General features: G+C 37.9%; 1 protein-coding gene across 4 annotated transcripts in view; it reads right to left on the bottom strand.

Moving 5' to 3' along the window:
* Positions 1 to 780: 780 nt before the first annotated feature.
* Positions 781 to 24,285, bottom strand: part of LOC110373898 (tyrosine-protein phosphatase 69D) — a 30,402-nt gene continuing 6,897 nt past the window's right edge. The window contains exons 2-27 of one of the 4 annotated variants that reach the window (XM_064041868.1): positions 21,765 to 21,909; positions 21,161 to 21,411; positions 20,029 to 20,792; positions 19,562 to 19,741; positions 19,021 to 19,127; positions 18,388 to 18,532; positions 18,042 to 18,121; positions 17,353 to 17,484; positions 16,425 to 16,682; positions 15,401 to 15,516; positions 14,871 to 14,980; positions 13,962 to 14,092; positions 13,466 to 13,607; positions 10,885 to 11,070; positions 9,161 to 9,181; positions 7,516 to 7,724; positions 7,060 to 7,163; positions 6,758 to 6,909; positions 6,221 to 6,412; positions 5,650 to 5,799; positions 5,034 to 5,211; positions 4,042 to 4,157; positions 3,360 to 3,491; positions 2,646 to 2,803; positions 1,898 to 2,033; positions 781 to 1,404 (exon numbers count right to left, since the gene is read on the bottom strand). In XM_064041868.1, the coding sequence (XP_063897938.1) occupies positions 1,333 to 1,404; positions 1,898 to 2,033; positions 2,646 to 2,803; positions 3,360 to 3,491; positions 4,042 to 4,157; positions 5,034 to 5,211; positions 5,650 to 5,799; positions 6,221 to 6,412; positions 6,758 to 6,909; positions 7,060 to 7,163; positions 7,516 to 7,724; positions 9,161 to 9,181; positions 10,885 to 11,070; positions 13,466 to 13,607; positions 13,962 to 14,092; positions 14,871 to 14,980; positions 15,401 to 15,516; positions 16,425 to 16,682; positions 17,353 to 17,484; positions 18,042 to 18,121; positions 18,388 to 18,532; positions 19,021 to 19,127; positions 19,562 to 19,741; positions 20,029 to 20,792; positions 21,161 to 21,411; positions 21,765 to 21,909 (4,367 nt within the window). In that variant the 3' untranslated portion in view covers positions 781 to 1,332. The remainder of the gene's footprint in view (positions 1,405 to 1,897; positions 2,034 to 2,645; positions 2,804 to 3,359; positions 3,492 to 4,041; positions 4,158 to 5,033; positions 5,212 to 5,649; positions 5,800 to 6,220; positions 6,413 to 6,757; positions 6,910 to 7,059; positions 7,164 to 7,515; positions 7,725 to 9,160; positions 9,182 to 10,884; positions 11,071 to 13,465; positions 13,608 to 13,961; positions 14,093 to 14,870; positions 14,981 to 15,400; positions 15,517 to 16,424; positions 16,683 to 17,352; positions 17,485 to 18,041; positions 18,122 to 18,387; positions 18,533 to 19,020; positions 19,128 to 19,561; positions 19,742 to 20,028; positions 20,793 to 21,160; positions 21,412 to 21,764; positions 21,910 to 24,285) is intronic. The other 3 variants (XM_064041869.1, XM_064041871.1, XM_064041870.1) reach the window with 3 other exon arrangements.

Raw genomic sequence — 24,285 nt, 5'->3', positions numbered from 1 at the left:
CGGACTCGTGCACGAAGGGTTCCGTAAATTACAGTTAAATCAACCTATCTCAAAAACTATAAGAGATACTTTGATCAAACCAAAAATCGTTGAAAGAGTTAATTAGCATGCATCACCTCTATTTTTTTTAGAATTTTATACCCCGTAGTTATAAAAATAGAGGGGGGGGGACATACTTTTTACGACTTTGAGAGCTGATATCTCAAAAACCGTTCACTTTAAGAAAAATGTATTTAGAAAACTTTATATCATTTTAAAAGACCTTTCCATTGATACCCCACACGGGTATGTACATCGAAAAAAAAAATTTCATCCCTCAGTTACATGTATGGGGGGCCCCACCCCCAATCCTTTTTTTTACTATTTAGTGTCATATTTTTGTAGCGGTTCATACAACACATATTCCCATCAAATTTCATCACTGTAGTACTTATAGTTTCCGAGTAAATCGGCTGTGACAGACGGACAGACGGACAGACGGACATGACGAAACTATAAGGGTTCCGTTTTTGCCATTTTGGCTACGGAACCCTAAAAAAGGAGCAAATTAAACATCACAGAGCGGGGGGATTTGCGGTTATTGCTCACAAAAATAAAGCCAAACATTGATCGTTTGCTGACACTCCTTCCCATTAATTAAAATTATGACCTGAACCTATATTACTTACCTTAATATTTTTTTCTTGTAATTCTATTCTTTTAATAAATAAAGTGATATAAAATGTACCATTTTTCGTTTATATTTTACATATCGGAATAAAGGGACAGAACTCAGAAGTGACACAATTTTTATTTTTTGGCGACTTTAAGAATGTGGTAGAAATGTAGCAGCAGGGGGTCCACCGAAACCAGTAAAATTTTGAAAGTGGTCCACGAGAAAAATAAGTTTGGGAACTACTGCCGTAAATAAAATAGACGCTTCAATATGCAAAGCGCCTGACAAGGGGTAGGCGATAAATATCTACACTAGAGCTCTTTATATTTAAAAAAACCTGTTTTCTTCAGATGGAATGCTTTTCAAAGATACAAAATAGCTTTTAGAAAACGGTAGACTCTTCTTAGGCCCAAACACACCGACGACATAAGCGTCAGTTTTCTTAAATCAATTTTTTACCATGCACTTTGCGTTCAATTTTCGAAATAAACAAGTATTTTAAGATAAACGGACGCTTATGTTGTAGGTGTACTTGGGCCTTAGACATGTAAAAGAGCTCGTTAACATAGGCAGTGTAAAGGCCGTTACACATGAGATGAAAGAGACCTTTAGAAGGCGGACACTCAAGGTATCTTGAGATCGTACTAAGGATAGGTATGACAAATGGATGGTTATGCTTAACTGTCTTCTAGAAGATTGTGTAGCTCTGCATAGTTCAGTATAGCACGGTACAGGAATTCGTATTGTAGCTGTAAAGCAGAAAATAGAAATGAATTAATTTATAACTATTAACTTTTTATAGACTTATTAAAGGACCATCTTTGTCATAGTTGGCTTCGCAGAACCAGTAAGACAGAAACATGTTCCAGATAATATCCTTTTACTCAAAGACACCTTTTAGGATTGCATTTTGACGATAATGTGGTTTAAAAAAAAAGGATAAGATTCGTACAATTTGTTTTTAGTCTGGAATTTTAAAACCGATCGATAAACTGATAACATTTAAAAAAAAATATCATTAAGTGCTCGAGAGCTGGATTTTTGGCACCTTTTTATGATCAAAACGATCAGACAGATCATCACAGATAATGCGAAATAGATGTAGTCACCGTTTTTGAAAACTCGCTACATCAAAATTGGCAGTGCATGGCTGGCATTTTTTTTTTAATACGCTCTATTCATGGAGGTTTTGTAGTGAAGATCAGGCATAGTATTGTAGATGGGGTGTAATGATATACATACGAAGGTGTCGATGGTCCGTGCCCGCTGGCTGCGCACGTGGCGGGCGGTGGCGCCGACGTCCACGCGCCGCTCCACGCGCAGCGCCCGGATCAGCGTGCACAGCGCCACGAACAGCGGCGACCGCTCCGTGCCCAGTCTGAGGGAGAGAAATAGCGGTTAATATTAAGGCGATTAACACACGGCACCGCGCACCGCCGCGGACGGCAGTGGCACTCGAACAAAAGAGCACCGCTCGAACGCACGGTCAGGCGGTGTAGGTGTGTTAGGCATCAACGGATTTAATACAAGTCAATGCGACATGAGATCCGCTTCACCGCCTACCGCGGCGGTGCGCGGTGCCGTATGTTAATCGCCTAAGGTTTATGTGTAATTGTGCCATTGCAAATGCTCCTGGAAACTACAAGTATTGTAATGGGTATATAGCCCATAAGCTGGTACCATCATTATATGCCCTAAAAGCTCCATAAGTACTGAACCCCTTTGAAAAATTCTGAGAAACTACATTATCCTGAGTAACAAAGTCTATATTTTGTTCGGGTCCAAGTAATAGTTCCCTAGAAATATGGATACGGAATGGCTAGCAAAACATTTTTTTATACATATATGAAAAAAAAAATTACACGTAAGAGACAATAAATAATAGTAAAATTGAAAGAATGTTTAAAATCAGTCCAGTATTTTTTGAGTTTATTCATATTTGACATGACTTTTCTAGGATAGTACCATATTCGCCTAGTGGCATACATACTGGCAGTGCACGAGCATGGTGCCCTGATGCGGCTGATGCGGCGCGGGTGCGGCCGCGTCAGCCAGCTCGGCCAGGCCGCGCGTCACCTCGGGCACGTGGCCGCGGGCTGTCGGCCAGCCCTGGTACTGCAGCTGTCGCACGCAGTTCACGTCTCCGCTCTGAAACAGAAGATATGATAATATAGTGGGAACAAATTGGTAAAATAGCAAAGAAATAAATCGAAAATGTAGGTTGTTGTACAGTATACACGCATAGCGACTCAATGCCAGCTAGAGGGGCACGTTAGACCGACAATAGGGAAACGATAGCCGAGCTTGAATAACCAAGTTGCTGCAAGCTGCATTAGCGGACGAGCGACAGTGGCAGGGATTTTCTATGGAGAACGTAGCTCACGGACTAACCACTAACTTGACATGAGGCGAGGCGGGTAACGCACACTGATAACCGGTTCTAACCGGATCAGCTGCGATTACCGGGCCTTACGACGGCTCTAACGCTGACGTTCCTATTACTTTGACTACAGTTATACCCAAAAAATTCTTTTAATCAATATAATAATATTTTAGTTTCAAAAATATGACATTTCCGACAATTTATTTTAAGCATCTCAAAAAAATAAGCACTGCAAAAGTCCTTTACACATTTCAATAGCAAATATACCTTTACCATCTACTTTCCTCATAAAAAAACCTGTCTATCAAACAGAATACCCACCTTATCATTGGTAACCCTGAACTGTCTCCTCGTGTAGTAAGGACAGGACTCGCTCTCTTCGTATTCCACTGAAATGTGTTCGTATTGTATGGTGCCGTCGTCCCAGTACCGCGGACATTTGCCTTCGCCCAGCTGCGGGAAAGAGGGTTTATGTTAAGCCAAATTCGATCGTAAATATATAAAGATTAAGGTTAGTTAAATATTCCATTGCAATAATTTTAATAAAGAATTTAACCTATCGAATTTCTCCACTACATGGATACCACTGAGTGGGCGGATCGTTATATATTGTGTACTTGAAATCTGGATATACTTTAAAATAAAGTATATAAAAATATCAGTAACATAAGAGACAGATCGCAATGAAACGGTATTTTACACGATTTTGATGGGTTTAACAGACGCTCAGCAGAACAATATGGTGACTTGACTGCTTATCTTCAATACATTATAGCAGCATATAAGCATTACATCATCAGTATTTTATTTATATAAAACTTTCAATAGCACACTCAAGAATTATCAAGGATATCTCATAAATTATCAGATTATATACTAGCTTCCGCCAGCAGTTTCACCCGCTTCTTGTGAGAAAACTCTGCTGATAAATTAACTGTCAAACAAACTCTTCAACTATATAACATTAATATAGAAGTATAGATAATTTTCAAAAATCACATACCTCGCTGAGCATAACGATGGTGGTGACATTATGTTCGGAGACCATTCTCCAGAAGTCCATGATGGTGTTCGGTAGAGGATCCTGCGTTATTATGAAGCCTTCTGAATTGTCGTATGCTGGAAAAGAGGATAAAAAATATAGTTAAAATGTATGTGTAATAAATATTGTGATACAGTTTAAATAAATCAACATTCTTAAGTAAACTGGCGGTAAATCATAGATTTAAACTGATGTAAAGTAAATTTCTCATAAACTGGAATACATGCTTCTAGTAATCGGTCTATAGTGGCAACTGTTGTGTTTATTCGCAAAAGCATAAATATAAAATAATTGAGAACCTCCTCCTTTTTGGGAGCTCGTTTAAAAGTCTTTTAACAATGGGTAACAGAAATATCACGGAAAAGAAGTTTCTCTATATAATTTTCAGTTGAAATATATGTTGTTATGTAAATTAAAGCGAGGTAACGACGCATGAGTCATGTTTTTTCGAGCGTGCAGCCGGCTCCATCGATTTATAAGACGTGGTCACGTCAATAATGAGTTATTTAGTAAGCTTACCTTCAATAAACGACGCATTGATATACGTGGAGAAATCTCTCCCAGGTATAGGCGTCAGTATGACTCGGTTGCGGTCGTAAGGCAGGCACTCGGGGCTTCGATTCCGGGCGCGTAACTCTTCGCCGGCACCGTCACCCATAGACTTTAGGAGCTTTTTTTTTAACGACGTCCAAAATCATTAAATTACCCCTCCCGCTGTGGGTTAGCAGCGGTGAGGGAGTGTCAGACTCTTACTGACTAAAAACTGTCGTGTTCTGTAGGCCTTTTATGTACCAGAGCCGCGGTCATTCTTTCGAACAACCCGCAGCCCCGGCAGACCTTGGCCCTGTTGGGCCTCGCAGGGGTTGCTGACATCTCTTTGAGGAGTGCGTGGAACAACACCTGCTACTCGGTTGTTTAATCGAAAAATATCTAAACGTAATAAGTAAGCTTACCTTCAATAAACGACGCATTGATATACGTGGAGAAATCTCTGCCTGGTATAGGCGTCAGTATGACTCGGTTGCGGTCGTAAGGCAGGCACTCGGGGCTTCGATTCCGTGCGCGTAACTCCTCACCGGCACCCGCGCCCATTGATTTTAGGGGCTCTGCCACTGGGTTGTTTAGCATTTTCTGTGAAGGAAGTAAGAAAAAGGTATGGTAAAAAATTTTGTTTAAAATTACTGAAGTAGTTTATTTTATTGAAATGTATTTAGAATCTTTATTACATTTACCTATATAAAGCGGTGCTGAAATTTTAAACAACATTTTTTCATGTAAATAAATATGACAACATGTATGTATTTAGAAAACGCTGCAATGACCCCATGTCCAAGACTTATCACTTACTAGAATTAGCGAGGCATTTTTGTTCCTTGTCAAATCACCATCAATCTATTAAAGATTTTTCTTAGCGTTTTGAGGGCGGAGCTAGTAGCGTTCTTCGTCCTTCAAACACCTGCATATTGACGCGCTTCTTTCTTAGGAGATATGGCTTTATGACATCTCCACTAGTCATTTTGTTCTCCATGCTATTACTGTTTGTTTTTGTCGAGTAAATTAACTACTAACCTCAAACTCAATCTCCATGAGACACTTATCAGCATGGTCGGGAGTGTTCCGCAGCTTATCCACGGCGGGCTTGAGTCGCGACGCGTTGATCTCCGTGTCGCCATAGTGAGCGTACTCTACTAGAGCACGGTACACGAACACGTATTGTTTCTGTTGAGAATAGAGATCAAAATTAGTTAGGTAAAGTTTAGAAGAGGAGGCACGTTAGAATGATGTTTTTCGACAGTCATTTGGACATCTTTGGCAGTCCTTACGGGTACTCAGAAGTACGGGTAAAGTACGGGTACACGAGAGCTTTTTTTTTTTAATTGATCGCCTCTACCCATTTACTTGAGCAACTCAATACGAGAGTTGTTGGGTATCTACATAGTATGTAAAACAAAGTCGCATGACAACTCCTGCGCAGTCACAGCAGAATGGGGTAATCCCAAGACGCAAAAATAGCATATTAGATAGTATGTAGTGTTTAGTAGCCTATTCTTATATTTATTTTGTGGAATTATTTATTTTTGTGCTTATTTTCCTCGTTTAGAGAGTTCGACATGAACTCCTCACACACTACAGCACTCACCAGCGACTGCACCAAGAAGTTCCTCTGCCGCCTGAGCTCGGCGACAGTGTTGAACACGGCGACGTGGTCGGTGGCCCGCAGCTGCTCCAGCAGGCAGTCCAGTGCCACCAGCGTGCCCGTGCGGCCCACGCCGGCGCTGCAGTGCACCACCACTGGCCGGCCCACCATGCTCGCCCATGCTTCGTTTACTCTCTGCAAATTAGGGATGTTAATCAGATTTATTCGTGAAGAATTAGAATCTTGAAGATATTAAATTCGCAGAAAATGAAAAAAAAAAATACTTTAGCAACATTTTTTATCAACGCGCAACATTGAGCTTATCTCTACGCAGAAGGTATCAGCGGTCGGCAGAGGTGGAGAAGGGTATGGGCGATATATGTGCACTTGTGCTCAGAAATAAGCTGCGGACCGCCATTGATATTTGAGAGTACAATCATTCATAATTGGCACGAGGTAGAAACGAGTACGAGCACGCACGAGGTTTATGCAGATCAGTCAAACGTGACGCGGGTAAAACCGCTGGAACAAGCTAGTTACCTTGATAAACTTGAGTATGGAGTGCGGGTTCTCTGGCGCCGCGAAGTCCTTCCACATGAGGAAGTGGTACTGGCGAACGATGCGGGACTCGCCGCTGTCTTTCACCTCGCGAGGAGACGTCGGGGCACTGGACTCTGATGCTTCTTTGATATCTTAATTTGCAATATGAAAAACACAATATGTAATCATCGCATCCTAAAATGTATATTTATGTAAACAAACAACAACTTAATCATTTTTTTTTTAATAAATATCGAAACACCAAAAGCTATGATCATGATTCTTTCTGGACTCATAATTACCTCCATTTCTCTTAGCAATGCCGTTGTTTTCAACAATAGGTTGTCCATCAGAATTAGTTGGCTGCTTCGTGATCTTCAACTCTCGCACTATGTAGTCTGAATATCTATAATCAAAGATTGTTTATATAAGAAACTATCTTCCATCCACGATTGGGGATGGTGATCAAAAGTTCTATGTCTTCTATCCATCCAGGAGACGGTCTTGGTTCTAAGCTACTCCCTACAATTTTTTTGCGAAATCGGTTTAGCCGTTCTGGAATTATAGAGTAACTAGATGCAGAACCATTTTGTGAGATAAGTACCTACTAAAACTATATGAAGTTTTTGGAAGTTGAGCAATCAGCAATAGTTCTGTGCAGAACAAATACATGTATCTAAGATTAAAATAAACCTTTTTTCCAAAAAAATTATAGAAAAAATATCTTAACAAATAAGTACAAAAAGTAAAAAACAAACCTCTTCTCCCCAACATGATGGACAGTAATATTCCCGAAAGCCCTCGACCCCCTCTCCTCAGGCCAGTATTTCGAGCACTTGACCTTCGAGTACTCTTCAAGATTGGTCAGCATGACGATCAGCTCCAAGCCATGTTCCCAGATCATACGCCAGAAGTCATTGACAGTCGTATCAGTAGGCCCTTGGGCGCATATGAATTGCTTTCTCTCCTGTGAATTTCGTTGTAGGAATAAGCGCAAAGCTACCTAACTTTCTTGGAAAAGCACAGAAAATACAATTTTGGTGAGATATGTTAGTGCTTTTTTTGTTGCCGTTTAGAAGTGCGGTCATGCTGTTAGTTTTCAATATTTGTTATATGAATAAAGCTAAAAGTATTTCGTGAAAATAGTGGCTACTTGTAAAACATAGGTATTCATTAAGGGTCTTTAAATAGACTTTGAAGAATAATAATGAAATACGTTAAAAATAGTTGCCACAATAAACAAGTGATTCATTTGTTTTTATTTATAGGTTGTAATTAAAATTACTTTTCCCTATGGATTTTGTATGGCAGTCACAGAAACAAGTCAAGGCCAATATCGGAGATATTAGAATAGGTTTTTTGGTGGCAACTACCTAATTGTTATTAAAGCTTGCATTTGACTGTAATTAGTTTGTCAGAAAACAGTGAATTTAATAAAGGAAATTGCGGCAATTTTTCGAACCACTAGAGTATTTCTTTTTTCAAGTTCAAGCGTAGTAAATATAGAGCATTTTACGAGTACAAAGTGCATAATATAAATTATAGAGTGCATAGGTCGTAAACCCTATCGTAGATTTGCTCTCTGTCTACTATTTCACAGTCTTTTGGCGCTCTTGGCGTCTTTCTATCATATGGTTTTGGTCAGATCGATGATAGGAAACTATGTCTCAATAACTATAGGTACTAATATTGTAAAGCTGACGAGCTTCTTTGCTTGCTTGAATGCGTTAATCTCAGGAACTACTGGTCCGATTTCAAAAATTCTTTCAGTGTTAGATAGCCCATTTAAGGAGGAAGGCTGTAGGCTACTTTTATAGGGTTCGTGCAGAGGTTCCCACGGGATGCGGGTGAAACCGCTGGCAGGACCTAGTTAATGTACTAATCCCATTTTATATTGTGAGCAAATCTACGATATGGCTAGGACAAAAACATTGAACAGGAAAACACAACATAAAAACGGACAGAAAGCTCAATACAAATTGATTCCACATTAATTATCCCTAACATTCCACGGATTGAGGACAAAATACAAATCTGTATTTTTGTGATAACAAGTCTAATTTTTGTTTAATAGGCCATATAAATAACAACGATAAGGCAATCAACAAATATAAATGAAGGATTTTACTTTGAATTTACCGTGTTCAATTATATTTGATTTTTAATCATAGTTTTGTCAAGACATCCATTGGTTAACTTAATTGTTTGATAATTTTACATGTACATGATTTTTCATGGACTTTCCAAAAAGAAGAAAGTTCTCAAATAGGTTGTTTGTATTTTTAATTATGACTTTTGAGACCGGCCTTATGCCTTAGCAATATTTTTTAAAGATATTTTGTGCATTTAACTATGTTTTATTAATGCAGAATCAATATAGCATAACAAACTACTGCGCGGTACCTGGTTAGGCTCCGAAGGGTCCTTTCGTAAGCGGAGGACAGAAGACAAACACAATTTAGAACAAATCCACACGTCACATACAAGGAAAACATGTGAAAAACTACTACTAATAGGTTTTATTAACTACTGTGAAAGTTTAAAATATGTGAAGGGAAATAAATATGAAATAATGGTATGCTTTTGTGTTTAAAATTAGATGTAAAAGGAAATAATACGTGATTTTATTACCACTATCTACGTGGCTTTCAAAATACTAAAACCACACATCATAAACCAAAAGATAGCTGTGTTTAGTTTTTTCTTAGCAAAACCTATTATAGGGTAAACTGGGTACGGTTGTGCCAGGGTACGGTAGTGACAGTCGCAATTGTAACGAAACTATACGTGATACGGGGGAGGAGTGTAAGGGAGAAAGACGTGGCTCACAAGCCTAAACACGTTTCCCAATATTGCGTTAGCCGGCGCAGGACGTTGACGTAAGCAGGAGCCCACATTGCTTTTCAACAATCAAAAGTAAGTATTTTTGTTCGATTTCTTTTCCTAATTACTGTTATTTTTATACAGATAGATTATCTTGTTATTTTTTTCTTTAAAAGTTGAACATTAATATTTAATTACAAGTGATTTCTTTTTACGTAAAGTATATGGTAAAATCATGGCGATTTTTTGTTTTCAAAATGATGCGTTGAGTACGGTTGTGACATTTTTTTTGGGTACGGTTGTGACGAATATCCATATATATAATAAATCTCATATTATTAATTTTTGGTTTTAGATGTCCAGAATACGTTTGTGGAAGACCGAAAGAGCGCAGTGTGATATCAAAAAATAAAAAGATGCCGATATAGAAGTGAAACAAGGGATTTCGGACGTGTAGCTCAAGCTACAAGCCTTTCTACAGCTACAAGTTTTAACAGAGTAAATGTTGTTTTGTTGATTGTTAAAACTATGATTGTAAGCTTATTATGTTTAACATTTCTACAATAAAAGATATTATAGACCATTTTGATATATTTTTATACATGTCACAACCGCCCTTGGTATGTGGCCGGTTGTGACACTTACCCATTTTTTTTTAAATTGATTTTATGAGTAATACATTGTATTAAGGAACAATATATTAGTGTTTTTACATACACAAATGTCCAAATTGCGATACAAGTTCCTTTTCTGCGAGCTCATTAGTAAAATAACAAAATTATTGGTGATCAAACGAAAATTGGCACAACTGTACCCAGTCTACCCTACTTGGTAAATATTTCTTGAACCTCAATGAAAAGCTATTTTAAAAGCTAGATACGTATTATTTCCTTTTAGCGAAAGATTTTACTATCTACTTAAAATTCCTTGCAAAATTGTGCATTCACTTTGCGAATACAATCCCATAAGCAGTGCTCCATTCCCGCTATTATTTTTGTAGTAAAATTGTAATATTTACATTTAAATAAAGTAACAGAATCTTTACCAAAACCAATGAAGGATACAGGCAAAGAAATAGAAATATTCTAAAAGTACACTTTAGAAGTGTGAAGGCTCTATAAGTTTTGGCCATAAACAAAATCACATTTTTGGCGCCATTTGTTTATATTTAAAAAGAGTTAAGATTCGATATCAAACTACCAAAGACAAAAATTCAATGCCAATTGAAAAAAATATAACATTCCCAGTAGTTTAAGACAGTTAAAATTTTTGCAAGAAATGTTACAAAACGAGATACTACTAACCTGATATCCCATAACATAATTCGCGTTGATATAATCAGATCCTGTAATGCTGTCGATCTGCGACAGTTTGACCCTGGTCTGGTCGTATGCCTTGATGTCAGGATACCGGTTCTTGGGCTGGTTCTCCCTAGCTTCGGAAGCGTGGGTAGTCCGGTCGGGGAAGCATTCGGGAAGCATCTGTAACAACTTGGTAATTTGTGCCGACATATTCAGAATTTTTGAGTGATAGAGTGAGATGGAAGATTGGATTTATGTTTTCGTAGTATTGATGATGTAGTATATGAAGAAAAATAGAAAGAAAGAGAGAAAATACATTTTGAAACCCCCATTTGGAGCTAATAATGACCATGTATTGAGAATTTTGAAGCGAAATGGTGTGATGGCGTGTGAAATTACATCTTTGTAGTAATAATCATCTAGTGGACGTAGTATATGAAGATGAAACATCATGTCTGCTATAGATAGTTCAACTCAGATTTGCGCGCGGCCCTATGTGTGCGTCGGCTTGTAAATATACAACTTTCATTTGTGTGACAGTGACGTCGTCCGAGCATGACGTGTTCTTATCGCTTTTTGTTATGGGTACAGTCGTTTACGAAAATACTAGTTAGGTATTCACGGAGAAATTATTAAGGAGTCAGGTAAAAAAAAATGAAACAACATTCAAAGCTTTTTATTATTAAATATAGTTGTTCATTATTTTCTCATACGTCTTTTCAAATTGACATTTACAGTATCTAAGAATTAAATACTCCTTACATATTTTCTAGCTCGGGGTACGCCGACAATAAATAAAAGTGGGGGCTAAGAATGTAAAAAGAGGTATAATCTAGTATAATAATGTAAACAAAATGTGTGGGGAATTTTAAAAAATTTTATTGCTTCGCACAATGTCGACCAAAATAAGACGGAAGTAATGACACTCATAAATGAACGTTTAAGTCAAATTGATGAAGGGATGTGGGGTAATACCTACTTGTCGACATGTACAAAAGAAAAAAGAAGAATAATTGACATGGAGTCAGAATTTATAATTTCACCTTGGAGAGTAGCGAATCCGAAAATTCATCATTTGATTTTTCAAGTAGCGATTCATAATCATTATAAATAAATAAACATAAAATTACGTAATAACTGTTTTTCTTTAAACACCCGTATATAACCCCTAAATAACTGTATTGCCCCCGACTGTACCTCTTGTCACGCACACAAAGTCACTGAATATGTACAAGGGTTACCCACACATAAGGCCGCGCGCACGACTGAGTTGAACTTACTATATTTAGCTTGAAAAAGTTTAATTCAATAAAGTTAAAAATGCGAGTAATTTTATGATGATGACGATGGTTAATGTGAAAGTAATTTACATCTAAGATTATAAAAAAATTTACAACAATCAACGAAAGAGAAAATTTTGCCCAATAAAAGAACATAAAACTTTTCTCAGATCTCTTCTTGACCAAAGATTTTTAATAAATTTAAAGATAAATCTGTATATTACACTGAAAAATACCTTCTAACTAAATTCAAGAGTAAGCAACTTACTTCGAACTCCTTCTGGAAGCCGTAGTCGGAGTCGACCTGTCGCTGCGCGTACGCACTGGCGAGCTCGTCCTTGTGTATGGGCGGTATGTCCGGGGGGACGGCTGATACTAAGTGCTGTCTACCACGGATATTGTCATACTATCTATACAAGTATTCAGTAGTAAGCAACTTACTTCGAACTCCTTCTGGAAGCCGTAGTCGGAGTCGACCTGTCGCTGCGCGTACGCACTGGCGAGCTCGTCCTTGTGTATGGGCGGTATGTCCGGGGGGACGGCTGATACTAAGTGCTGTCTACCACGGATATTGTCATACTATCTATACAAGTATTCAGTAGTAAGCAACTTACTTCGAACTCCTTCTGGAAGCCGTAGTCGGAGTCGACCTGTCGCTGCGCGTACGCACTGGCGAGCTCGTCCTTGTGTATGGGCGGTATGTCCGGGGGGACGGCTGATACTAAGTGCTGTCTACCACGGATATTGTCATACTATCTATACAAGTATTCAGTAGTAAGCAACTTACTTCGAACTCCTTCTGGAAGCCGTAGTCGGAGTCGACCTGTCGCTGCGCGTACGCACTGGCGAGCTCGTCCTTGTGTATGGGCGGTATGTCCGGGGGGACGGCTGATACTAAGTGCTGTCTACCACGGATATTGTCATACTATCTATACAAGTATTCAGTAGTAAGCAACTTACTTCGAACTCCTTCTGGAAGCCGTAGTCGGAGTCGACCTGTCGCTGCGCGTACGCACTGGCGAGCTCGTCCTTGTGTATGGGCGGTATGTCGGGGGACGGCTGATACTAAGTGCTGTCTACCACGGATATTGTCATACTATCTATACAAGTATTCAGTAGTAAGCAACTTACTTCGAACTCCTTCTGGAAGCCGTAGTCGGAGTCGACCTGTCGCTGCGCGTACGCACTGGCGAGCTCGTCCTTGTGTATGGGCGGTATGTCCGGGGGGACGGCTGATACTAAGTGCTGTCTACCACGGATATTGTCATACTATCTATACAAGTATTCAGTAGTAAGCAACTTACTTCGAACTCCTTCTGGAAGCCGTAGTCGGAGTCGACCTGTCTCTGCGCGTACGCACTGGCGAGCTCGTCCTTGTGTATGGGCGGTATGTCCGGGGGGACGGCTGATACTAGCGGTTGCCGACCGCGGATGTTGTCCCAGTATCTGTGGAAATAATGAATAAATTAGCGATATGTGCATAAAGTATCAAATAATTAAACGTACAAGTAATTAAACTTGTCTATGAATAATGTAATATACCTCTTACTTTTTTGAAAAGGGAGCGGCTGACTGTATTAACCTGTGCTGTGCTGTGTAAGTATCTTAATTAATATTCTTAAAAAGTATGTTATATTTCCCAATGTATTTTTTACTCTTAAAACCGAGTAGAGTCTGGTGTTCAGAATTATATAGCCATCAGACTTTTCACATAACACGCTACAAATTCAGCACATCACTTATATTCACATTCTACACTTCATCAAAAAGTATCGATACACGTTACAACACTAGTGTTACCTGATGGCGGCAGTGATAGGGTTGTGCAGCTCGAGCTGCGCGTGCGCGGGCATCTTGCGCGAGCGCCGCGTCTGCACCACGCAGAACATTATCATCAGCAGCAGGATCACTGCTGCTACTGCGCACGTTATCTGAAACAATACACAACATTTTAGACTGAGACACGGTTTCACTGGTTACCGATAAAGTGTCAGTTAGTAGTTAATACTATCTGCCAGATATAGCCTGCTTGTAATTTACGTCTCCCAAGCCGTTTCCCAACTATGTTGGCGTCGGCTTCCAGTCTGACAGGATGCAGCTGAGTACCAGTGTGCCACAAGGAGCGACTGCCTATCTGACCTCCTCAACCCAGATACTTGGGCAACCCAATATCCTTTCACTATATTAAAATAATATGTAGGCAATTTTTTTTATGATTTCTAAGAAATATTCCTTCCTTATGCACTCGTTAGCAATAGTGTAAACAACGCTCTTACTACTCCTACCTGATGAAAAGTAAAGAGAAACCTATCTCCATCTCTACGGTATGTTTATCCACTCCAAATGTAATCTTAATCGTTTCAGTCGTTTAAGGGCTGATTTATCGATCATCAGTTAACTTCTATCTGAGGAATAAATATGGCGGTTTGACATATTTTCCATACAAAAGCTGTCAAAACGTTAAAAATACTCCTCAGATAGGAGTTATCTGGCGATTGCAAAATCAGCCCTTAGTAGTAAAGCGTAGCAAACAAAAATACTTTTGCACTCATTTTAAGAGGAGAAAGGATTTATTATCCCATGTTTTTATTTCAATTTTAAATATAAAGTAGATTAAAATTTAGCATATAACTCTTCTCGATATATGGGCTAATTGAAAGAATTTTTCAAAAACTTAGCTTTATAATACTAGTATCGATAGAATATTACCTGTAGAGCAATTTCAAGTGCCGTAGAAGGTACGACAACGGGCGGACTGGGCGCCGGCATCAGGACACTCGTGTAATCGCTGAACAACGACTCATCGGAGTTTGGGCTCGCTACAAAACAATAATAATTATTATTAGTGATATATATTATGGTTGATTAGTTAAAATTGGGATAATGTAATACCGAAAAGAACGTGAGTAAATTAATTCTTGATTGATTCATTATAAAAAAATAAAATTAAGTCCAATTTCGTAAGAGTGGGATAGTGACTTTGGGCAGTCTTAAAAAGTAACTTAACTACACTCTCTTTCAAAAAACCTATGAGAATCTTGGTTTCACGGATTTGCTCGATAATACCGTTTTGAAAGATACATTCAAGTCTTCAAAATCAATATTTTAATAGGTGACCATATTATATTTTGCAGAACGTTTATTTCATGAAAGATTTTCCTAGAATCTTCGCATTGCACATATTTTACCATACAGCCATAAATTAATATTTACATACAAATAGTAAAATATTTACTTACTTATAAGTTCCACAAATAGTGTGTAATTAGAAGCAGAGTCAAGAGGGCCGTCTACCACGCGGATGTCAGAATCGTCACTCTGTTTGTCCGACATCGTAGGGTTCTTACTGAAGTCACTGAAAATAAATAAATAAGATGTACATTGCAAGCTTAGCATAACATTAACACAGAGTTTCTTAAACTTTTGTAATAACGGACCACTTTCAAAGGACAATGGGCGAAATGTTTTGATGTTGATCTACTCCCCCTCTAGTAATGAGTCATCATACCAATTCTTAGAACTTTAAAAGTTAGAGCTTATTTTAGATTATATTATTGATAGTTAGTTTCAAGTTCTGAGATTTCTTCTTACAGAATTCCAAGGAAAGGTTTCCGTCAAAATATATGTTTGGTAATGAAAAAAGAAATCCTTCGTAGATTCGCTATTCAACAACAACAATGCGTCTCGTCGATTTTACTTCACAATTTCTTAAAATGTTCTCTTTACAAACTGACAATATCAAATAACACTGCACAGTCAAATCTACGAACGAAACACTACGCATGTGAGACGATTGGACGCCAATAGCTGACTTCAGAGGTGTACTTTTCCTTACATACTTTTATGTACCATTACACCATTGTACAAAGGACCAAACTCTCAAGTATGAGGGAGGGGGCCCGATCCCAGGTCAGGCAAGTACCAATGCAACTTTTCTAAGTTTGTATGTACTTTCTAAGTATATCTTAGCTACCAATGACTGTGTTTCGGATGGCACGTTAAACTGTAGGTCCCGGCTGTCGTTGAACATCATTGGCAGTCGTTAAGGGTAGTCAGAAACCAGTAAGTCTGACGCCAGTCTAACCAAGGGGTATCGGGTTGCCCGGGTAACTGGGTTGAGGAGGTCAGATAGGCAGTCGCTTCGTGTAAAGCACTGGTACTCAGCTGAATCCGGTTAGACTGGAAGCCGACCCCAACATAGTTGGGAAAAGGCTCGGAGGATGAGGATGACTTTCTATGTATAATTAAAAGCAAACCACTTACTCGTAATACGATCTCTTAGTTCTCTGGTCGTCATTTTCAGGAATCGGATCATCAGTCATCATAATATCACCTTCATAGAGCTCCTCAGGCTCAGTGGTGGTGGTAGTCGTGGTGGGTTTTTCAGGCTCTATATGTACTCGCTTGGGTTTCTTCAGGCAGCGGCGACATCTGTCCTGTCTGAGGGTGTAGTCTTCATCCTTGTTGAAGATAATCTTTTCATCGCCTAACACCAGTTCGTTGTCGTGAGGGAATCTGTCACTGAAAATGAGTTAAAGGCAGGTCATGATTTGCAGTTGAAATGCAGTCCGTCTGTCTAGAGCCTTACTGCGGCCCTGGTACATAAAGGGCTTGAGAAGGAACATGATGGGTTTTAGTCAGTAAGAGTTTGACACTACCTCACGCTGCTAACCCACAGCGGGAGGGATCATTTGATGATTTTCCATAAAAAAAAGGTTAGTGTTTTGCAGAAACAGTAATTTTGTTTATTACTTTTGATACATTATGTAAAGACAAAACTAAAGTGTATTATTATTATATTGCATAGTCCTCAGTAAACACTATAAAGAAACTTTTGCTAACTTCTTTAAAATATTTCTTAGAATTGGATTAGTAGTTCGTGAGATTAGCGCATAAGCAAACGAACTTTTTAGCTTCATAATTCTAAGCATAGGTAATAATTTCCACTACACTTACACATAAACAGTGCAATTTAAAAACTATCCCCCTTACTTATAAAAATCTCTAATCACCTTCTAAGCAACATTTTAACTAATCACTACTTAAGACTTTAAGTAGTGATTAAATGTTAGTTTAGACATGCTTAAGCAATGTTTGTAGGTAAGAATATCCTTAAACAGCCCTTAAGTATTACTTATCATTTAATTCACTTTTATAAGTAAGGCTGTATAACTTAATTCCTGATACTTACTGTGAAAAAACATCAGCGAGGTACGCCCCAAGCTTGGTGTCGGAATCTTTGAAATCAATGACGTGAATATCTTGAGGGGAAGGCAGTGTCTTCCAGTCCACGTTCCCGGGGGGTAGACGCACCATATACACCCTGGAATTGAGAGGAAATTAGGTAGAAAGTGGAAATATAATTATGTTATTTAAATTGTATCTATATTCAGCCCTACTAATATAGTAAATGCGAAAGTAACTCTGTCTGTTACGCTTTCACGTCTAAACCACTGAACTGATTTTAATAAAATTCGGTACAGAGATAGACTTGACGTTGAGGAAGAACATAGAATAGTTTTTATCCGGACTTTTGAGAAGTTCTCTTGGAAACGCGATATAACCGAACTTGACGTGGGCGGAAGCTGGTTATAACAATATTGATAAGATTATATTTTTGGAGGGTGTCACCAAAGAATGTTGAAAAAATATGGGGATGTGACTATTCAAGAAAAATGGTTTCAAATGGTATATAGAAGTAATATATAGTGGTTGTCGGCTGTCATGTTTTTGTAAATATGCTGTGTGTTATGGAAATATAAAATAGAGAAAAATATTGTAAGTACATAAATTCAGGATGTGAGTCTTTTGGATAGTCTGGCAAAAAAACTTGATTATTTATTTTAATTTAGGGCACTTCATAAAAAATATAGAAATTACCTATAACAACATATGGGTCCATTTCGCTCTGTCACTCTTGGCAGATACATTTTAAATCTGTAGGTATTATTTTCCATGATCTGAAAAACGAAAATTTAAAATATCAAGACAAATTATTTGTTTGATGGTGAAACCTCAGCCACTAAAAAACTGGTACGAAACCAGAATGGTCTTCTAGTTTTTTCTCGATTGGGGATCGAAAGTAAGAAGGATTGTTTTTTATATAGGCTACCATATTATGCACTAGCTACCTTTCAGTTTCTGCGATTTGAATAATTCTTTCACTGTCAGGAAGCCACACTATCTGTGATGACATATTTATTAATAATATTATAGGACATAATACCTTCCGCCATCTCGGTCGTGGTGGCGAGTCTGGGGGCGCGAACTCGGTGCGGCAGTAAGTCACATTCTCCTCCCCGCGACGTCTGGTGCGAGTCATGGCGCTGAGCCGGATTGTGAAGTTCGTGTTAGGGGGTAGTTCGTTTATTCTGGAAAAATAATTAAAGGATGTATAAATGTTTTTTTATAAGACACTGCATATTTACCTATTTATCAATCTCGGGCAATGAAAATGAGTCTGTAGCCATAAACTTAAGAGTTGTCTTCTTTTTCTTAGAGAGTCGATGGCAATCGAATACAAATGGAAGCTCAATATTTAGGCACACCCAATTAATGGAGAATGAAGATGTAGAACATTCTCTCAGTATCATTTATTTACCAATATTCTCTGTGCAATTATGTTGGCGTATATTGGGCATTGTAATTATTTTATATTTTCCACCAAATGTACATTATGGAATGCAATAAATGATATGATATTGTTTGTAGTGTGGCTTAGGCGTTAGATTTTTTATTGTAAAATTCAACCTCGCATTTGTTGCTTAGCAATGAGACCTTATACATATATGCACTACATTCTATCATCACCCAATACTCTAGCTAGCCGATCTAAAAAAGACATTTTATTATTACTTACCTAGTACTAGTGGAGTCGTTAGCCATGAACTTGGAGAGAGGTCCCCAAGTGGCCAACTGCTCGGTGCCAGTGCGGTCCTTATACGTCGCGTTGCCTGTTATCTCCATCTGTTGTATTTATGTACATTTTATGTTAGACTAATATTGACTAATTCTGTCTGTCTGTGTTGATCTTTCACGCCTGAATCGATTTTAATGAAATTTGGCACATAGCTAGTCGAGAACCTGAGAAAGGACGCAGGCTGTTTTTATTTGGGTGCGGTCAATAGACCATTTATCTTTGAGACATGAGAAATGGCTAGTCTTAAATGTAGTTTAGAATATAGTGTATTGCAATAATACCGTAACCATTTTGTATTGTTTTATTTTTCTTATTTATCCAGCAAATAAGAAAAACCGGTATTAATCTTATCAAATCAAGGGTCACAAATATTGTAAATGGACTGAATTTACAAGAGACTATTTAGCCCACTTTCAGGTTTCCTTTTTTTACTCCTGTACCTACGTCAATTACAATAAATAATTATGTCCAATATACTCACAGTATACCCCTTAATCTCAGCATTAGGTTTGAGCGGTTCCTTCCACGTCAAGTTCAAGTAGTCCACACTGCATTTCACCTGGACCTGACTGGGCATACCGGGCACTCCATCCAGGGTCGCTGCTTCCATCTCTTCGGACCAATTACCACAAGTGCTCGAAAAGTATGAACAGGCTTTTACCTGGAATAATGCTCAGATTAAAACTTTATGTCATCTTGTAGTTAAGGTAAAAGACTAGCTATGTAGAAAAGCTTATGTGTCCTTGTGGAAGAAAAGCCCTAATATGACTTGACGTCACAATTTTAAAGTACTTAGGTAAATTTTCACCAACAACATAAACATCAGTTTTTCTTAAAATAAGTTTCCTTTTGATAATTGTACGTGGAAGTTCATTGTAAACAGTTTATTTAAGAAAACTGATGTTTATGTTGCAGGTGAACTTGGGCTTTAACAACTCGCAAACTTACTTTAAACACATAAGTGTTATGTGGCTCCAAATTTGCAAACATATATGGTTGATTGCTACCATTCCTCTCGTGGCATACAGTGAAAGTTTTCTTGTCATCCTTCTTATAAGCGACCAGCATATAATAATGTATTAAGTCCGAAATATCGTCTGGCGGGGGCACGAAGCCAATTGTCACCGAAGTAGCCGAAAAACCGTTTATAGAAATATTCGGCACAAAAATCGGCTCCTTAGCCAAAGTCGTCACATTACCGAAATTACTTTCAGGATTATCACCATTGCTCTCCCCGTACTGAGTAATCACTTTCAACCTGAATTTGTATGTCGTCGACGGTTTCAGAAAGCTCACAACGAAAGATGTGTTCTGTGGGTCGATTTTTGGGTTGGAAGTGTAAAGTGTCCAAGTAGCATTGTTTCCTTCGTTAAGATTCATGTACATGAGGACATAATCTTTTATGGGCGAGTTGAAAGCGTTCACTGTCCAGTTGACGTAAACCTGAGTGGTGTTTATAGGAATTACATTATTGATGATAACTTTAGGTTTCGTTGTGAGGAGAATGTCTACAGTTCCAGAAAGATTTTTTGAAGACACTGGGTCGTGTAGCTCACAGGAGTAGGTGCCATTATCCTCGATACCATGTATGCGCACCACATAGATGCTCTTGAATCTTTTAGCGTCAATACGCTCGGTAGTGCTATTCTCATCCTTGAGTGTGACCATGTCTTTAGTTTTCAAGTACCATTTCACTTCGCCAGGGTTGTACGCTGACAAAAGTAAATTATAAATTAATTATTATGAATTACAAATACAACACGGCGTTAAGAAATATGAGCGGGGATGCCATAATGCATAACGCAGGCTTTTTTCTTTCTGGCAAGACCAAAACGATCAGTTACGAGTGAACTAACGAGGCGTTCGGGTTTTTTTGAGACATTTGCCAACATGTTTTGGTATACGGAAAATGACTGGATTCAAATAAGGCGAAGACTGTAACATTCCTCATCCCCCGCTCACCTGCATTTTGGCGCGCTACATTCTTAGGAGATTTTCCGTTATGGCACCTCCGCTAGTTCTTTTTTTCTCCATGCAATACAAGAATTTACGACATTACAGTATAAGAAACAAGACTAACCTTCGAAGATACACTCGAGGGTGACGCTAGCATGATTTGTGATGTTTTCCAAAACCGGGCTATTGGTTATGTTCACCAGTTTAGCAGGAAAACTAAGATCAAGGATGGTGACTTGGCTGTCGCTGGTGTTATCAACTTTGCCAAGACAAGTGTAATTGCCAGCGTCTTCCGTTGTAGTATTGAGTATGGACAAAGTTGATATATTGGACATCGCTAATGAAGTGTCTCCCCTGCTGATCGTCTGGTTTATTCTGTTGATATTAAGTTTTGTTAGTTATCTTCCTAAAGAATGTATGTATTTTCACTAGATACACGATTACTTGAACAAGTATGGAAGAAGACATGCAGCTCAGGGCCCAAATAATAAATTGGGACACGGGCAGGGGTTTGATGATGAACACCTATTAGATACACAACACAGTTGACAAGACGTATTATTAGTGGTATATCACCTATACAACAAAAAATAGAAAAGGACTAAAGATTAATCGATCCATGTTGAGTGCAACCGGCTGCGGCTGTATTTACTATCTCTATTTGTAGAAGATACTATCTCCCCTTAATATTAGTCCTGATAATATTCAATATAGATTTTAGCAATTACCTGGATGACATGTTCAGCGGCTTTCCATTGAAAATCCATTCGATCTGCGCAGTGTCAGGGGTGACAGAACAGGTGATATTGGACGTGCCACCCAACTCTCCCTTAACTTGCAAAATCTCTACATTCAACCTCATCTCATCTTGAGCTGTAACAAATTATGGGAATTAATTTTTGGACTGAGATTGGTCTATATGTAGAAACGTTGACCGTTCAAAGAAGACCTAAGAAAGTTGGGTAAGTTTACCAACTGGAGAGGACCCGGGCCAAGACCTACAGAGAGTTGTAAAGCCTACGAAAACGTTGGGGCTATCCAAAAAATTGGATCCATATACTATCATGGTTCATGAGATACAGACTGATGGGAGACAGAAGGTCGTACAGATAGTCTTAGTAACAAAGTTATGTTTTACCCTTTAGGTATCCCAAAAATTGTTAAGTGTGAGCCAAATTGACGGGTATAGGATGATTTTCATATCATGCTGATTATTATTGCCCCGCATATCATGTCCTCCCAAGATCTTCAAGATCAAGATCTTGACGTCTTTTTTATAGAATAGAATAGAATAGAATATCATTTATTTGCATAAAACATGGTATACAAGATGGTAAGTTAAAATATAATTGAACATACATGTTTTGCTCAATACATAAGCGTGCAAATTTTACATGCATAACAATACAATAATAAGTTATCTAATCTTATGCTCTAGGAATTCCTTGACACTGTAAAAGCTATTAGTAGACAACCATTTATATAATTTGATTTTGAATAATCTTATATTTAACATCTTGAATTCATTTGGAATTTTATTATACACGCGGACACACATAAACATGCAATTTTTATTGTATTTTGCAAGTCTTGGCAAAACATCTAATGTGAGCCTGTAAGGGTCGCGACGGCTTCGAGAATGAATATCGCTGGCTCTAGTGAACAGCTCTATATGTCTTCGGACAAACAAACAAATTTCTAAAATATAAAGGGACGGCAACGGTAACAAATCAAGTTTTTTAAATATCGGCCTACAAGAGTCGTCAGGTTGAAGCCCATATATTGCTCTAATGCATTTTTTTTGAGCGACAAACGCTCTATTTTGATCAGTGCTATTACCCCATATAATTAAGCCATAACGTAGCACCGATTCCACATATGCATGATACGCAGTAATTGACGTTTTAATGTTCGTTACGTTTTTGATCTGTTTTAGTGCATATACAAACTTATTAATTCTTTTGGAAACTGTATCAACATGTGCTTTCCAGTTGATGTCTTGATCCAAAATTACACCAAGAAATTTCGTTTGTGTTACCTCGTGTAATCTATGTATATTCATTTTAATATTAGATTTCGCATTTGATTTATTAAATTGTATATAAACGGACTTCTTTAAATTAATAGATAGGTTATTTTGTTTTAGCCATTCAATTAAACTCTCAACTACGTTATTAATTTCAGTTTCGTGGTCGGCAATTGTATTGTTTCTTTTATCAGATGTCACAATAATAGATATGTCATCGGCGAATAAAATACATTTATGATTAGTTATGTCAATTATCGAATTTATATATAATAGGAATAGAATAGGGCCTAAAACACTTCCCTGTGGGACGCCATATTTATTATAACTGATTTCAGAATAGTGTAATGTCAGATCATTATTATTATCCATTCTTGTAATGGCCACACATTGTCGTCTATTATTTAGATAAGACGATATCCATTGAAGTGAAATGCCTCTTATGCCAATTGATTCCAATTTCTGCAGCAATAAGTCATGAGAAACTAGATCGAAGGCCTTAGATAAATCAAAGAACAGTCCTGTCGTGTAATGATTATGATTAATATTCGTTAATATTATTTTTATTACATTGTAAATCGCTAACGTTGTGGATTTATTTTTTTGAAAGCCAAACTGTTCCTTCTTTATAATATTAAATTTATTACAGAATTCTATTAATCTTTTATACATACATTTTTCAAATATTTTCGATATAATAGGTATTAAGGTTATTGGACGGTAGTTATTAACGTCTGACTTCTCTCCGTTTTTATAAAGAGGCTTAACAATTGACAGCTTCAGAGCTTCAGGAAAAGTGCCAGTTGAAAATGATAAATTAATTAAATATGATAAAATTTCAATTAGTTCATTAGTGCATGCTTTAATAATTTTCGTGTTAATTTCATCATAGCCTTCAGAACTTGTGTTATTTAATGACATTATCACCTCTCTAACTTCATTTTTTGATACTGGTTTAAGAAACATAGAGTGGGCTATTGAACATTCGCTACAGTTTAGTGCTACACAATTACTAGAGGAATGCGCCATATTAATATAGTGTTGATTAAAACTGTTGCTATTTCTTTGGGATCTGAAATCACCTTGCTATCAATTTGAATATATTCAATGCTATCCCTATGAGTGTTGTCCATGATCTCATCTTTTATTACTCTCCATACAGCTTTACATTTGTTTTCACTGTTGTTTATGAATTTGATGTTAGCGTTCTTTTTTGATGAGTA

The sequence above is a fragment of the Helicoverpa armigera genome, chromosome 26, assembly GCF_030705265.1.
Source record: "Helicoverpa armigera isolate CAAS_96S chromosome 26, ASM3070526v1, whole genome shotgun sequence".
Classification (NCBI taxonomy): Eukaryota; Metazoa; Arthropoda; class Insecta; order Lepidoptera; family Noctuidae; genus Helicoverpa; species Helicoverpa armigera.
Note: the sequence above shows the minus strand (reverse complement) of the source record. Positions and strands in the feature narration are given on the sequence as shown.